We start from the raw sequence: 16,901 nt of genomic DNA, 5'->3' as shown, positions 1-16,901 counted from the left end.
ATTGCGGACCTGGACAGTGAATTCAAAACACACCTCAGCAGAACTGCTGAGAGTACAATTTTTATTAGGGGTGGGGTGGGGTGAGATAGAAGAGAAAGAATGTACTGGGGTTCAGTTTTGTTTTTTTTTGCAAGGCAATGGGGTTAAGTGGCTTGCCCAAGGCCACACAGCTAGGTAAATTATTGTCTGAGGCTGGATTTGAACTCAGGTACTCCTGACTCCAAGGCCAGTGTTCTATCCACTGTGCCACCTAGCTGCCCCAGTGGGGTTCAGTTCTAAAGAGAAAATTGAGTCTTGCTCTTTTTTTGTGTTCCTCCAAGAAAGAATATGTGCATTTTCTCTGTTGTCAATTCAATATGTGGATCTTGGGGAGCCAGTTTTTGGTCACAGTCATGGATGATATGATGAAAAAATGTCTGGCTGGCTAAAGAGTTCCAAGGACTAATGTGACTGGCCTGGAACTGTGTGCATACAAAATGACCTAAGTGTGAACTGTCTCCTGCCCTCTTCTGTGGAAGTGATTGAAGCCAGAACCAGCATGGGTTGCTCACTGGGGGAACACCTCCCCCACCTACCATGTACCTGTAAATGCATGGAGCCTTCTTATCCCAAGATTGGAAAATACAAGTGGTGAGTAAGAACTGGAGATCCATCAAAGTCATCTGAGGTCTCTAACTAATGTCCTAGAGCCAAGGACAACAGGAGCCAAGCCCAGTAAGGACCTAGCCCAACATTAAGTTGACCTAACAGTCAAGGCATTCTGTCATATAAAGCATTGCATTCTTACACTTTCATGCTTCAGTTAGAAAAAGTGTGGGGCTAGAATCCAGGTCATCAGGTTCAAAACCCCATTCCCAAGCTTCTTCCTTCCATGCTAAAGACTTCTCTCTCCAAACCACCAAGAATAAGCCCTTGTCATACATTAGCAAACAGAGCAACCCTTCACCATCGCAACTTTTTAATAATTTTTATTTTTTTACATAAGTACAATTTTTAGAGATGGTTGATTTTGAGAAACTAAGCTGGTACCATCATTAGTATTTGCAAAACGTCATCCAGTTATTTTTTCTAAAAATTAAAAAAATACAATACATTCATTTTCCCACAAATTATATTCATGTTTTGTCACAATGAACTTTCTTCTCTACTAAGATCCCTTATGCAAGGATGTAGAATATAGATTTAGGCTGAACAGGTCCTGAAGTGATCAATTATTTAGTGACTTTGCCTTTTGATAAGGTATTCTTTTCTAGGCTCAGTTTTTGCTAATTTTTTCATCATAGATTCCAGTTCATTTAGTCATTTTCACAGTTCTCCTTTTAAAATCATAGATAATTGGAAGTAGGTGTGCAAAACCCAGGCCTAAGGTTCATAGGTTAGGAAGAATTTCAAATGAACCTAGAAAGTGAGATGATAACAGGACCATACAAGGCATCTGTTTGCCTGGGTCCATGCTCCCCAGTTTTAGCCTTAACTCTAACAATAACTGACTTATTACAAAATAACCCAAGAGCTGTAGGGAAAGGATTTTTCTGAAACAGAATGCTTATTTGCCTTTCTTACCTAAGCTAGCCTTTAGGGGAATAGGAGATGAATAGGAACCCATATGAAATCTAAGAAAAAATTTCCATCAAGATACTTTTATGCCTCCTAGATTTAATGTACAAATGTTAATATACAGCCATTTATGATAATCTTAATGACAATTTAGTATTAACAAGACTGCTAAACTTTTGAAAGAGTGATAGAATGATATTGAACAGTCTCATATATCCCAATTGAAATCTATATTATTACCCCTTGCATAAATATGAAATTTTCAAATAAATTTTCTCATAAATCATTTTGAATCATAGCAAGTCAGAATATTTCAAAATAAAAGGTTTTTAGAAATATTAAGACAGCTTGTAAAAAACACTCTACAATCCTTAAAACATTTTTAAACAATGATATTGCTATAGGGCTAATCACAGATGGACACAGCGCTAATGAATACAGAACAGCGAGGCCCCATCCGCCTCTCCCTCCCATGGGACAGTCTCACTGAAGATGTCAGCACACACATCCTCATCAGTTACATTATTTCATACCCCTCAGGACTGACTGTTTCAGTCACTAAACACAAAAGGTAAAAGTGCAAAGATACAGCCGAGGACTAGTCATTTCTACCCCCTCAAAGTCACAGCATACCAACCATGTAATTAAGGAGGCAAAGATCATGGCACAGGGAAATCTGAGGATTTCACTGCATTTCTCCATTTCTATTCTCTGCAATTGCGGTTCTTTCTCTGCTTCCAAAACCACTTCTGATACCCTTGCTCATGCCAATGGGCTATGGTGATGTGCTGCCCATAGCCTACAACACCCTTTGGTTATGTGACTGGAATGGGCTTAGGCTCTCCCTGCAGTCTCCTTCTGCGCTCAAGTTGGTACTGAAGGCTCAGGAATGGATCTTGGGGATTTTCATTCTCTTTGAGAACATTACTGAAAATTCCCAAAAGGGCTCAGCATCTATTGTTGTATTTGACTGGTAGGGGAGTTGACTCAGGTCTCCTCTACCTAGTCTGAGATGTTTTAAAAATCAATATAAAGACTAGAGGTCTTAAGGTACCTCCTTTTTCTTCTTCACGATACCAAGAATATTGAAATTCTTGCTCAACTGTGAGGGAGGGGTACCTTGTCATTTGTTACTTTTAATTAAATAAGGTGGATGTTAGGGCATGTAGGGAACCTTTTCTTAAATTCCTTTCCTGAAGCACAATTATGTTTGACATTCCTAGGAACCCATCATTTAGTATATTCTTCTGTAATAAATATAAAACTTGTAGAAAAATCATTAATTTCCTTGGGAATATCTTCCATAGCTATCTAAACATGTGCCTGCAGATAGGCATTAACATGAAGAATCTTATTATTTAAAAAAGATAAAATTTTGAATAAACTGTTTTCCTTCATAAAAATGGAAGATTTTCAGACATGGCTTTAAGAATAAAAAAACAGGGGTGCTTATGCTCATAAAGCTATTTTACAATTGTCTCTCTCAATCCAAGGTATTTAATTTAACAAACATCACTTGCTATCTACCAATAGGAAATAAGCACATTACAAACTCAACACAGATGAAAATAAGCACCTACTATTTGTAAGGCACTGAGGGTGACAGAGAGGAAAAGGACATAATCCCTGCCCTTGAGGAGCTTACAATATAGAAGGTAGGAGGAAGGAGAAATAGAATTTATCAAAAAGAATCTTTGCCCAGAGACAGCACCTTTAAGTCTTTAGTAAAAGAATGAAGATGAATCAGGTTTAAAAAAATACAAATTCTAGCAAAGCAAGGAATCAGATAATATATTTTGGTCCTGTCCCAGCACTGCCAAATATATCCTGGATCTACATCAAAATTGTGGTTTTTCTAAATAAAAAGAATAACAATAGTCAAATGATCAGATTCTAACACAAAGAGAACTTCTTTACATCAAAAGTAGGAATCCTGTTTTCCATGAATGACCAGAACCTTTCTTATTAACAATTTCCCAAGGGATAATGGTCTATGAAAAAGAGGGCTCATAAGATGGCACTCAATTCAATGAAATGATTCAGAATTTTTCTATTATAACCTTCAAGAACAAATGTGGCAATTTCTCTGATTTCAGCAAAATCTGACTATCTGTCATTTCAAGAACCAAAAGGAACAAAAAGAAGACTTGTTTCTAGACCTGAATAGGAAAACATATAAGTCACTATTACTTGGGAAGATACCCAATTCCCATGAAATTCAATTATACATAATAAATAAATAATATATATTCTTTAATTTGTGGCAATACAGAGAGACAGAGAGAGAGAGAGAGAGAGAGAGAGAGGAATTAATAGATAAGGATGAAGTAAACTTAAAATTTTGGGCATTATGCAGTTCAGGACTACTTGTGAAAAGACAAAAATATTACTGACTAAAGCACACCCACCAAATGCTGATTTTCTAAGAAATGATAAAGGACGCTCTCTGGGATCGATTTAATCCCATTTGTCCATGAATAGTTCAGATCCCAGAAAGTTATCCTCACTCAGGCTGCTTCAGTGTAAGACTACAAAAAAAAAAAAAAGAGAAGAAAGGAAGAACTAGAGAAGCCAGAAGACATATTCACTGAAAAATTTCTATAGAACAAGACTTTAAAGCTGCAGTAGATGGTTCAAGTAATTGAGACAACAAACTACAAAACAAAATCTAGAACTGCTATTGGAGCTTAATGAAATTTAAGGAATAGGAATCATCTATATGATTTGTTTTTCTATTCTTAGAAAATATTCTCTAAAGATGAGAATTGTCCATTTGTGGAGGGAACATAATATAAGATATACAATATCTTGATTAATTTTCTCAAATTACATTTCTTCACAGTTTCCTCTTTAAATAAAAGTGCTGTGGTTTGAAAGAAACAAACTCAAAACTAGCAAACAAACAAGCAAAAGTCACTAGTAAATGGACAAGTTCTAAGAAAGAAGATATGAGGATGGTGATGATGACAAGGGCCAAACATCAATCACAGGCACATAACTCTTTATTATTATACTATGAAAACTAAACTGGTACTCAAATGATTTGAAGTAAGGGGTAGGCAAGGCTCCACCTCTTTTTTCTCTCTAAAATCTTCCCCAAGCAGAATATCAAAAACTAAAATCTGCTTTCTCTGTTCTTCTCCTAAAAGTAAGATGGGGCTGAAAAGGAATATCCAGGATACCTGCCACTCAAAAGGTTCACTCCCGCCATCCTCTGGGCCAAACAGAAGATATACCAGCAAGAATGAAATACTATAAACAAAGTGTAGGAGATCTGCTCTAACCACCAGAACAGGTAAAAAAAAATGCTTCTACAGGAGAGTTGTTAACATCTTAATTCTCCTAAGAACTGCTCTGGTTTTTCCATATCAAACACCAACAATTAGGCAGGCCCAGAGATGTTTTAAAACAAAATGTGTGACGGTATCAATGCAAGACAACAAAATACTAAGCATGATCAGAAGCAAGAGGCAGAAAACAGTAACAGTAAGTTGTCTATTCTCAAAATGAGTTTGATTAATTCTGTGCTGACAGCCAAAAATTGTGAGAACATTGATTCTCTACTTACCTGCAAGTCAGGTAAGTTTAAGTAAGAAAATAATTTGATGGAAGGAGAGAAAAATATCACTCCTTAGAATACACTATCAGTTTTATCTATCAAAAATCAGTATTTTTTCAAGCACTACAAATGACCAATTATGAAAAATTTGTTAGCAATCTGCAAAGAAACAATGTTCCTATGTCACAGGAAAGCAAAAATTAAGGCAGTTAGAAAAAGATACACTAACCAATAAAGAAACTTAGTCCAAAAGCCAAACATTAAAGGGCAGCTCACATCTGGACAGAGAATTGAACAATTGTAGCTTTAAATTTAAAAAATCTTAATGTTGCTTCAGCACCGCTACAATATTTTGGCATAGTTATCCTTTTATTTAGTATATGGATTGTAAATAAATCTAAAGAATTCAAGACAAAAAAAAATGACCTAATTTTTGAATGAAATGTTGAATGGCATTCACCAAAAACTGTTGATAACAAATCACAATGTTCAGTTATAGCACTGATCTATGATACTTTTTTGTTTTAAAGTTGAGGACCCAAGGAAAGACAGAAGAATTTTGGAGCAGTCAAAGCACAGCTGGAAATGGTAGACACACATTCCTTGGGAGGCTACTACTAAATCCAGGACCATGGAAAGTGCATTTATGAGGTACTGTTGTCTTAGCAAGTTTAAGATTTAGATAAAAATTATGGTAAAAAAGACTCCCTCCCCACAAAAAACAGTAGTGTTTTATCTTCTCCCATCTGGTGCTATATCTTGCTATACCAATTCATGGAACGCTTTACTGCCTTGACCCAATTGTCCATAATAGGTTCATATTCTTTCCATTTCCTCTGTGGCTCAAAAATTCTTTCACTTTTCCTCAGCTTCTTTAACTCCTCTTTGTCTCTCCAAAACCCTAGAAGTAAGAAAAAAAATTATTCTCAAATCTGTCAATAAATCCTGTCTATAGTCATAAGGTTGAATATGAACTCAAAGTAGGTGAGAAATCATCTACTAGGTAATTTTTATTTCAAGTTCAAGAGATTGTTGACATTCTAGGGTTTGTGAGTGGAATATTTACTTCCATATTGTCTTTGTGCCTCCAACAACATCCATCACAAATTCTTTAAGCTTTAGAAGACAGACATGATATTGTGATATTATTAGAAAGGCAATGGAAGAACAAGCACATCAAGGCACTATTGTCGAGTTGTGAATGGGTTCAACCATTCTGGAAAGCAATAATTGTACCTCAAAAGTTCCTAAAAATGTGACTAACCCTTAATTCAGCAATATCAATCAAAGAGATCAAAGATAGAAGAAAAGGATAACTAGATAATTATATAAATATCAATTTATATGTATATATACATATGTATGCATTTGTACACACACACACACACACACACAACACACATATATACAGAAGTAAATACATGTGTATCTATTTAAAATTGTCCTAGAGAGAGGAGAGAAGCACAAACCACAAGAAGTGTCTTGATTTTAGTGATGGCCAAGCAGGAGCAAAATATAATTCCCATACAGCCCTCCAAAAGTCTATGCTTTGTGTTGAGATGAATACAGAAAATATTGCTCATCTTTCTTCAAATCATACATACCAACAGCGAGGCCAGCCAGAGAAGCAGCTCCTAAACAAGACATATCTATATGGACAGGTCTGTCTATTTTCTCATTAATTAAGTCAGAAGTCATCTGCATAACAAAACTATTATTACAGACCCCTCCATCTGCCCTATGGGAAGAAAGATATACAAAGTAACATATCAGTCATAATCACATTTTTCTTTGAATCAAAGCTATACCTCCAAAGCGCTGCTGCAGTATTGATTTTCTTAAGATCATCTAAGTCATTCCTCACTAAGGTCTTCCTTATTAGAGCTTGAAAGGGCCCTGGGCTCCTGAGGTCCATGGCTCCTATGGGAGCTGGAAGGTGAGGTATAAATGTGTGTGGGGGAATTGGCAGCAGTCATTCAACTAAGCTATATGGGAGAAATCTCTTATTAGCAGAAGAAATTGAAAGAAACTATTGTTATGATTTGTTTTGAAAGTAAGTCTGTGGTAATAAGAGGTTACTAATTTCTGGGGGTCTGTGAATGAGTTACTTCATGGGCTCCTTTTCTGAACAAGGACAGCCCTAAAGTAGACTTCCAGCTCTAAGACCTAGACTCCACTGGTGATTTACTGAACAAGACCCCTGTTCCAACTTCTTTCTATTCCATTTACAAATGGTTCCTAAAGAAGCTGCAGTGACTGGCTCAAACAGGAAAGATGGTGAGGAGAAAATGAGGAATTTTTTTACTAGGTCAAAATTCAGACATGAAGTCATCTGGTACCAAATCTAACTATGGTCTCTTTGGACATTCTGACAAAGGGCTCTAGGAATGGATGTTGTCATTCAAAAGTGAAAGAAAAGGAAACACTTATTACACCGAAATCCTTCACATCTATCCCAATCAGAAGATATCCAAGGTGGGGCTTTCCTCTAGAATCCTGATGACTACTGTTCTACATTTAGAGCAAGGGAAGTTAGGTTTCAGTCTTCTTAAACCCATCAGAACTTCCTCTAGCTCACACTAAAGGATTGCACCTCTAGAAAATTATGACAATCATTCTCCCATTAATCCCAAGGAATAAGATTTAAGGAAGGTTTGTTCTTTGAGGAATTAGGTCAAAAAAAACTTTGAACTTCAGATGTTGAAATTTGTGAGATTGGTAATTTAAAATGAATTCTTTTCTGTTTTAGTTTTATAATTTTAGCTAAGAAAAATTTATTATATTGCAAGGAAAATCTACATACCGAACTCTGGTAATAGGAATGGCAATCTCCTTCTGCATCAGCTCATACAATTGCTTATTTCTATTTAAAAAGAAGATAGCTCTTTAGTCAAGATGAAAATCATGATTGTAATATGTAGTTCTTTCAAAATGAAAAGAAATCTGTATATAGTTTTCTATAGATTATCTTTCAAAGGACAGAGATAGGGATTGGACCTGTGCTATAGGGTAAGAAAACTCCCTCTATCAATGCAGGTTGATACCCTATCTAAAAGAGTTGCCTAAAGAAATGGTGTCAAACTCAAATAAAAACAGGTCCACTGAACCATACATCATGAAATATTTTACAAAATAAATAAAATAGAAAAGAACATAGACAATGTTAAAATGTAGTTATCTAAGACAATATGTGTTCATAAGGAGCCTTATGCACAGATTAATGGTCAATATTAATTTTTTAAACATTCATCTGGACAGGAACAGAATTTATAACTTCACTGCTTTTAGGATAATCCCTGGTAAGGCAACTCCTTCTACTAATGCAGGTCAGCACCTTCTCTTACAGTTGCCTGGAACACTGAGAGGTTAAGTGATTCATGCAGTGTCACATAGCCAGAATAGGTCAGAGACCAGATTTGAACTAAGATCTTCCTCACCTAGAGAGGGGCTATTAGCCACACTGCAACACACTTTCTCTTGACCAAACTCTTAACTTTTAAAATAAAACCACTGTCTCATATTATGGCAAAAGAGTCAAAAGAAACACTTCTATTACAAGTCTTTTAAAAATTTAAACACATAGAATATTATTAATTAGAGTTTCTGTAGTGAAAAACTTCATTATTGTCTATAAAAAGAAATCCCAACTTAGAGCCCTAAAAATCTCTACTATACATAATAAGATTTAAAAAAAATCCATTAGCAAACACTTTTTTTTTTTAGATTTTTGCAAGGCAAATGAGGTTAAGTGGCTTGCCCAAGGCCACACAGCTAGGTAATTATTAAATGTCTGAAACCGGATTTGAACCCAGGTACTCCTGACTCCAGGGCCGGTGCTTTATCCACTGTGCCACCTAGCTGCCCCATAGCAAACACTCTTAAGTTATGATTTCATATATATTAATGCTGTTAAAACTGAAGAAATAACAAACGCAGGACAAGATATCAAAGTTAATGGAATACTTTAGCTGAAACTACAGAATAAACTGGAGGAAAAAGCATCTGTTTGCTGTTTAGAACATCCATACAGGGATCAGGTGAGAATCTTCTCTACAACATACAGACTTAGAGAGTTCTTTGGGTCATATAGTCAGAATGTGTTCAAAGCAGGCCTTGAACCTGGGATCTCCAGACTCTGAGGCCTGCTCTTTCCTCATTATACCCATCATGCTGTTTCAGAGTAAAAGTACTCGGGTAATACATTATTTGAATTCCAGCTGACATTTACAGAGATTCTTCAAAATAGAAAGTGTGGACTAAACAGGGGTTTATTTAATACCTGAAAGCTATTGACTCCAGTATGGCTCGTACAAGATGATATTTATTGGTGGAGGACTTTAGACCCATAAAAGAGGCACATGCACAGGGGTCATTTAATGGTACCTACAAAGGAAAAAAGCACATATTAATTTATATATTTAAACATTTGGGAAGGATATCAAATAGTAAAGAGAAAATTATGCATGACAAAGAAGCTATTATGAGAAGAAAAAAATGGTAATTTTAATTATGATATGGGGCACTGAAAAGTTGAATGATTTGTCCAGGGCCACACAGTCAATACTGTGTCAGAGGCCCAGTACACCACACTGAATATCAATGGGTAAAATAATACTGTAAAATAAGACATGAAATTAATCCTACGCATGTAAATGAATTAGTTTGCTTTAGGAGGGAAAAAAAGTCCTCAAATATTTTCCTGGTAAGTTAGTTAAATTCTCTCTTCTACTGAATTATATATATATAGGACTCTAAAGGTCTAAAATGATATTGTACCCTAATTTAATTTTTTTTTTTAGGTTTTTGCAAGGCAAACGGGGTTAAGTGGCTTGCCCAAGGCCACACAGCTAGGTAATTATTAAGTGTCTGAGACCAGATTTGAACCCAGGTACTCCTGACTCCAGGGCCGGTGCCTTATCCACTGCGCCACCTAGCCACCCCCCTAATTTACTTCTCTGGAATGATTTACTAGCCCATTTGGAAAAAGGAATATATTAAATATGTAAAAATTTCTAAGTAAAATTCTTGTGTTTCTCTGAAATGTGAAAATATCATAGTTATATAAATGGAAGCTTAAGTTTTTAATAGACCTGCACAGTAATAATTATTTCTCATGATTGTAGTGTAATCTTTCTCAATTTGGTAAATTTGGAACATAGGCTTCAAATGAGGCCAGCTGAATGTTGGCAATGTAGTCAAGAAGATCCAGGTTCAAATCTGACCATGGATCCTTATCAGCTGGATAGAGCACTGTGAGGTACAGCTTCCCTGAGTCTCGGTTAACTCCTCAGTAAGATGAGATTAATGGCTGCAGAATCACCCTCCTTCTGCTGTTGGAAGGCTCCCATGAAAGAATAGAGTGCCTTCTCTATGTGAGCTTTGGTTCACTTGGTTGGTGAAGCTGGGCCAAACAATCATGATCTGGGAAGTGGAGGAAAAGTCAAGTAATGGTCCTCATTATACCATTTCCTAAAGTTGCTCCTTCCACTCTTGAAAAAGGGGGAAAGAGCATTTGCTCTGTCTATTTCACAGAGTTCTCTTGAGTTTCAAATAAATAGATTCAAGGGAAAGAAGTCAGAAAATTATAAAATGACATAAATGATAAAGAAAAGGCAAAGATGCTTCTACAGTAATCATCGTAGTTCTACAGTTCCAAGCAAAAAAAAATTCTTTATTTAAAATGGTCATTTTAAAAACCCTACTGATTCAGATTATTATTTTAAGGAAAAAGAAATCATTACTTAATAAGACATAGTTTTTCTTTAATAAGTTTTCATTTATGTATCAAAAAGGTCTATAATTTTTTTTGAATTTCAACAAAATTGCTTTTTGGGGTACATAGGTGGCACAGTGGATAGGATAGAGCACAGGCCCTGGAGTCAGGAGGTTGGAGTTCAAATCTAGCTTCAGATACTTATTACTTACTTAGTTATGTGACCTTGGGCAAGTCACTTAACCCCCACTGCCTTGCAAAAATAAAACAAAAACAAAAACAAACCAAAAACAAAAAACAAAATTGCTTTTCCAAAGAGGTTTTAGTTAAAAGGATTCTTGGCCTGGAACTTGTACTTGGGATGTTCTATTGGGACACTAGCTTCTCAATACCTTGATGACTATTTGTCAGCTTGGGTGAGATAATTTCTTGCATAAAAATAAAACATACTGTTTAGTCTTCTGTACTGGGCCTTCAGGAAGAGTTTGTTCCTTATTGTCTAAGAGGGAACGAACAAGGGGGCACAATGGGTTCTTACCACAAAGATAACGTCTTTCAGAGAAGACAAAGACAAGAAGTCTCTGAAACTAAGTCATTAAACATTTCTTAGATTCTGTTCAAAAAGGGTTTGAGGTTTAGGGTACTAATTATTTCTTAAACTTCCTTAAACAACCCCTTTTAAAAACTGTTAATGAAATAAGCATTCTTCACTTTGTCCCTTAAGTTGGATGAAGTTTAGCAGTTTCACTCTAAAAAGGACAAACTCTTTCCAAGGGGAGTGGAATGTTTTCATCATTTTCAAAGAATTGCTAAGTCTTGCCTACAAGGTGGCTTGAGGGTGTGACTCTACTGGGTCAGAGCACTGGGAATACCAGTCAGAGGTACTTGCATTTTTCCAAACCTAAGGAAATGGACACCTGTAGCAAACCAGCCCTAGACCACAGATTTTTAAATTTTTTTTTATTTATTTAAGGCAATGGGGTTAAGTGACTTGCCCAAGGTTACACAGCTAGGCAATTAAGCGTCTGAGGCCGAATTGGAACTCAGGTTCTCCTGACTCCAGGACTCTATATTCACTGTGCCACCTAGCTGCCTTGTGGTCACAGCTTTAAAAAAAGAAATACTTCTGATTCAGGTACTGCCAACTCTTGGATTTGAGTTAGTGATACTTTTTGGTCCACTCATTCTTTAAAATGAGGTTGTTCAGTTTCCATTTGGTTCTGGGTCTATATCTCCTTGGCCCAATATTGCATATGACTTTTATTGCATTGTGATCTGAGAAAGATGTATTCACTATTTCTGCCTTTCTGCAGTTGATCATTAGGTTTTTATGCCCCAGTACATGGTCAATTTTGGTCTAAGTGCCATGTACTGCAGAGAAAAAGGTATATTCCTTTCTGTCCCCATTCAATAACCTCCATAAGTCTACCAGATCTAGTTTTTCTAACAATCTATTTACCTCCCTAATTTCTTTCTTGTTTGTTTTATGATTTGATTTATCTAGATCTGATAGCGGGAGGTTGAGGTCTCCCACTAGTAGAGTTTTGCTGTCTATGTCTTCCTGTAGTTCTTTCAGCTTCTCCTCCAAGAATTTGGATGCTATCCCATTGGGTGCATATATATTCAGTATTGAAATAACTTTATTGTCTATGGTACATTTTGGAGGATAAAGTTTCCTTCCTTATCTCTTTTAATGCTATCTATTTTTGCTGCTGCTTTGTCTGAGATAAGGATTGCTACCCCTGATTTTTTTTACTTCAGTTGAAGCAAAATATATTTTGCTCCAACCTTTTACCTTTACTCTTATATGTATCTCTCTGCTTCAAATGAGTTTCTTGTAAGCAGCATATTGTAGGATTCTGTTTTTTTATCCACTCTGCTATTAGCTTACGTTTTAAGGGAGAGTTCATCCCATTCACGTTAAAAGTTATGATTACTAATTCTTTACTGCCCTCCATGCTATCTTCCCTCTGTTTGTATTTTACCCCCTTTCCCCCACTTTATCCGTATTCCCCAGTATTTTTTTTCTGAATACCACCTCCTTCAGTGTGTTTGCCCTCCTATATCACCCCCCCTCCCCTTTCTTTCCTCTTTCCCTTCCCTTCCTTTTATTGAGTTAGTTATACTTTTAATTAAAACCTTCAAAATCTGGAAAGTCTGTTCAGTATTAAGACAGCACATGAGACCAATAAAGCCATCTGATTTATGTGTAATGTGAGGAAGTTTCTGGAGGACCAGGGTATGACTTCTCAGTTTTAGAATCTACTATTAGTTCAATGGATCTTATCCCTTCAAAGTATGCTGAGTACTGTCCTGTCCAAGTCAAGGGAATCAAGACATAAGGTGAAAGGCGATTATGGACTGGGAGTGGATTAATTTTTTTTTTTACCTGCAATCCACTAAAAGAAGGAACAAAACAAACTCCTTCAGAATCTGGCAAACTTTTAGCCATTTTTTCAGTCTCATCAGCATCTGTGAAAAGATCTACAAAATATTTTGGATTATGGAGAGGAAGAAATACAAACAGAAACATAATTATATAGAATAACCCTAAGATTTACATGACTGCTCAAGACTGGTAGTGGGCACCACCAGGCACTTCTCTGAGTACATTGTTTTAATCCAGGTAAATTCAAAAAATATTTCTTAAACATCTACTATGCACAATGTCCTAGGGATTCAAAGACAGAGATGAAAAGCAATCTTTGTCCTAAGGGGCTTAAAGACCAAGATCTGATATAAATGGAGGTGGGACTGATTTTTTAATCAATCTGCATTTTGTTAATCACTTTTAAGTCTAAACAATCAACAAACCAATAAATCAAGCTCCAATTTGTAGCATTTGCCAGTTTCTGTGGTATAAATGCTCACACTGAAAATTTATCATTTGGTTCTCAAGAACCCTGTATAAGATGGCTCCAGGTACCAACCATCAAATGCTCAAATGAAGTGGAGGCTTGACTAATGTGGTGCCTCCTACCAACTGTGCATACTCGACCTATCCATGATTGTCTAGCATGTAATAATCGTTTTCACTCATGAAATAAAATTTTTAAAAGTAAAAAGTTAAGTATATAGAACTAAAGGAGAAAAGAGTAAAACTTGGACTCTCTGCTGAGACTTTCTCCCCTTCTAATTCACCCTCCCCAGCTACTAAAGGGAATGTCCAAAGGCTCAGGTCTAACTATGTCACTCCCCTTCTGGATGGCTACAAGTGGCCCTCTGGCCCTCTCCTGGTGGGCATTTAAATTTTTTCATTATTGGTGTCATTATAATCTATTCTCTTTCATACCTTCTGGTTCAGCCAGATTGGGCATGCTCTCCATATCACAGCATCCTATCTTTCCACTAGGGGATGGCCCCCCCCATATCTAAAATGCAATCATCTCTGCCACCCCTGCCTCAGAATCCTTTGTTTACCTGGAAACTCAGTTTGAACATCACTTTCTACATTAAGTCATTCCTGATCACTCACACACTAAGAATTAGAGAGCTCTTGAGGCTCCTTCCAATCAGAGAGTCTCAGATTCTGATTCTAAAGTTGGCTCTGGGATTCTAGAAAGGATGTACCTGGTTATACTAAGTGGCCCAGAGCATGTTTCAACTTGGAGCTTCTCCAAGGTCTGACAGAAAAAGATAAAATGTTTTAAATGCATAGAACACAAGGAAGAACCTATATTCAAAGGTAGTTCAAAAAGTTACAGGTATGGGCAGCTAGGTGGCACAGTGGATAAAGCACTGGTCCTGGAGTCAGGAGTACCTGAGTTCAAATCTGACCTCAGACACTTAATAATTACCTAGCTGTGTGGCCTTGGGCAAGCCACTTAACCCCATTGCCTTGCAAAAACCTAAAAAATAAATAAATAAAAATAAAATAAAAAAAATAAAAAGTTACAGGTAGGATTTGTTATAAACTTTTTTTTGGTTTTTGCAAAGCAATAGGGTTAAATGACTTGCCCAAGGTCACACGGCTAAGTAAGTATCAGGTGTCTAAGGCCAGATTTGAACTCAAATTCTCCTGACTCTCAGTGCTCTATCCACTGGCCCACATTGGTGCCCCTTGTTATATACTTTTTAAAACAGCAAGCAATGTGAATGAAGATTCATGGTTTCATGGGTGTTCCTGTGTTCCTGGGTATGAACTGATAGGTTTTGGGGGGATGTTTAAGTTCTGTATTAATGGAAGAAGGAAGTGGGGAGGGAAGGGAAGATAAGAAAAGAAATTTTTGTTAATTTTAGAAATTAAAAACAATCTAAGTGGCTAAATACATAAAAAATAATGATTTATTGATTCATAACAAATTCATCCAATGATTTAGAATTTAAAAGGCAGACTAGAAATAAAGGAGCACAGACAGACATGATAAGAAAGTAACATCTGGATTCCTGAGAAAGGAAATATACACTTCTCCAAGTGAGTCCCATGATCCCAGGGATGCCAGCAGATGGAAGCAGATGGACACTGTAGACAAGTAAGCTAGCAGTAATGGAGTGTTAATGGTGGAACAATCAACAGCTCTTGTGGATTAAGCCTCCTTCATTTAGAAACAGAATTTGATCCAATTCTAGAAATAAACACTAATTCTGTATCATGGGAATGGAAGAGAAGTAGGAGCTAGGAAACAGACTTTTGCTGTAGTTGAGGAGGAATAGCAAGGGAGACAATGTTTATGAAGAATGAAGAGCATATCTGGTCCTCCCCCTTGACTGTTATGTGAGATATATGGACTGGTCAGATCTTAAAGGAAGGATGGATGAGACCAAAAGCCAGAGGGTGAATCCTAAATAATCCAAGGAATTGGGACTCTCCTCTCTATGTTAAAACTCTGCCTCTTTGATAATCCCAAGAGCTTTTTTTCTTTTTTGGAGGAACAATGATGAAGATAATTCTATCTAAGTCTAGAGGACTGTATATGTCTGGAGAGGAAAGACTAATAAGGATGTTTTAGCAGTTTATGTAAGAAACTTCCAAGGTGAAATAAAAGTAGGTGTGGAACTGTCTCTGAAGGACTGGCTCCACAGAATAACCTATAAAAATAAATAAATATATATACACACATATATATATGTATGTATATACATATATATACACACATACACATACACATATAAATATATATCTATATCTGTACATATATATGTAAAAATAGATATGAAGACAAATGAACAGATCTTTTATTAAGTAATTACTATATTCCATTCAATATGTTCAGCATTGGGGATAAAAATAGCAGTAGAAAGAAAAGCAGCTTGTGTCCTTATAGAATTCATTATTATAGTATAAGACATCAAGAAACAATAAATCAAAGTCAAAGAAATGAAAAAAAAAGAAGAAAATGTGGAGTTTCTCTCTGGAAAAGCTACTAATCTGGAAAAATAGATTAAGGAGAGACAATTTAATAAGTATTGATTACCTTAAAGCCATGAGCAGAAAAAGAGTCTAGACATCACATTTCAAGAAATTATCAAGGAAAAATGCCCTGATATCCTAGGGCAGAGGTAAAATAGAAATGGAAAGAATCCACCAATCAACACCTAAAAGAGATCCCAAAATGAAAACTCTCAGGAATATTAAATTCCAGAGCTCCCAGACCAAAGAAAAAGTACCTTAAACAGTCAGAAAGCAATCATTCAAATACCCTGGAGCTACTTTCAGGATCATGTAAGATCTCCAATTACCACTTTAAAGGAATAGAGGGCTTGGAATATGATATTCCAGAAGACAAAAGAACTGAGATTACAAATAATCATTTGGAGGAGAAAAATTGTCTATTTTATGGAATAGAAGACTTTCAAACATTCTTGATGAAAAGACCACAGGTAAATGGAAAATGTGACTTTTAAATACAAGACTCAAGAGAAATATAAAAAGGTAAATATGAAAGAGGAATCATAAGGGCCTCAATAAGGTTAAACTGTTTAACTTTCTATATGGGAAGATGATACATGTATCTTCTAAGAACTTTATCATTATCAGAACAGGTAGAAGGATTCTATATAGAAAGAGGGCATGGAAATGAATCAATTCTATTAGGACGATATAAAAAAATCATAAGTAAGAAAAAGTGATAT

At 36.1% G+C, this 16,901-nt stretch overlaps 1 protein-coding gene across 3 annotated transcripts in view; it reads right to left on the bottom strand.

The window, feature by feature from the left end:
* Nucleotides 1-944: 944 nt before the first annotated feature.
* Nucleotides 945-16,901, bottom strand: part of GK5 (glycerol kinase 5) — a 70,940-nt gene continuing 54,983 nt past the window's right edge. For 2 of the 3 annotated variants that reach the window (XM_074191163.1, XM_074191164.1), the window contains exons 11-15: nucleotides 13,219-13,313; nucleotides 9,396-9,499; nucleotides 7,920-7,979; nucleotides 6,721-6,854; nucleotides 946-6,017 (exon numbers count right to left, since the gene is read on the bottom strand). In XM_074191163.1, coding sequence (XP_074047264.1) covers nucleotides 5,869-6,017; nucleotides 6,721-6,854; nucleotides 7,920-7,979; nucleotides 9,396-9,499; nucleotides 13,219-13,313 — 542 coding nt within the window. In that variant the 3' untranslated portion in view covers nucleotides 946-5,868. Of the gene's footprint in view, nucleotides 6,018-6,720; nucleotides 6,855-7,919; nucleotides 7,980-9,395; nucleotides 9,500-13,218; nucleotides 13,314-16,901 lie in introns of all 3 variants that reach the window. The other variant, XM_074191161.1, reaches the window with a different exon arrangement.

The sequence above is a fragment of the Macrotis lagotis genome, chromosome 6, assembly GCF_037893015.1.
Source record: "Macrotis lagotis isolate mMagLag1 chromosome 6, bilby.v1.9.chrom.fasta, whole genome shotgun sequence".
Taxonomy (NCBI): Eukaryota; Metazoa; Chordata; class Mammalia; order Peramelemorphia; family Peramelidae; genus Macrotis; species Macrotis lagotis.
This window is presented reverse-complemented; position numbering and strand designations above follow the sequence as displayed.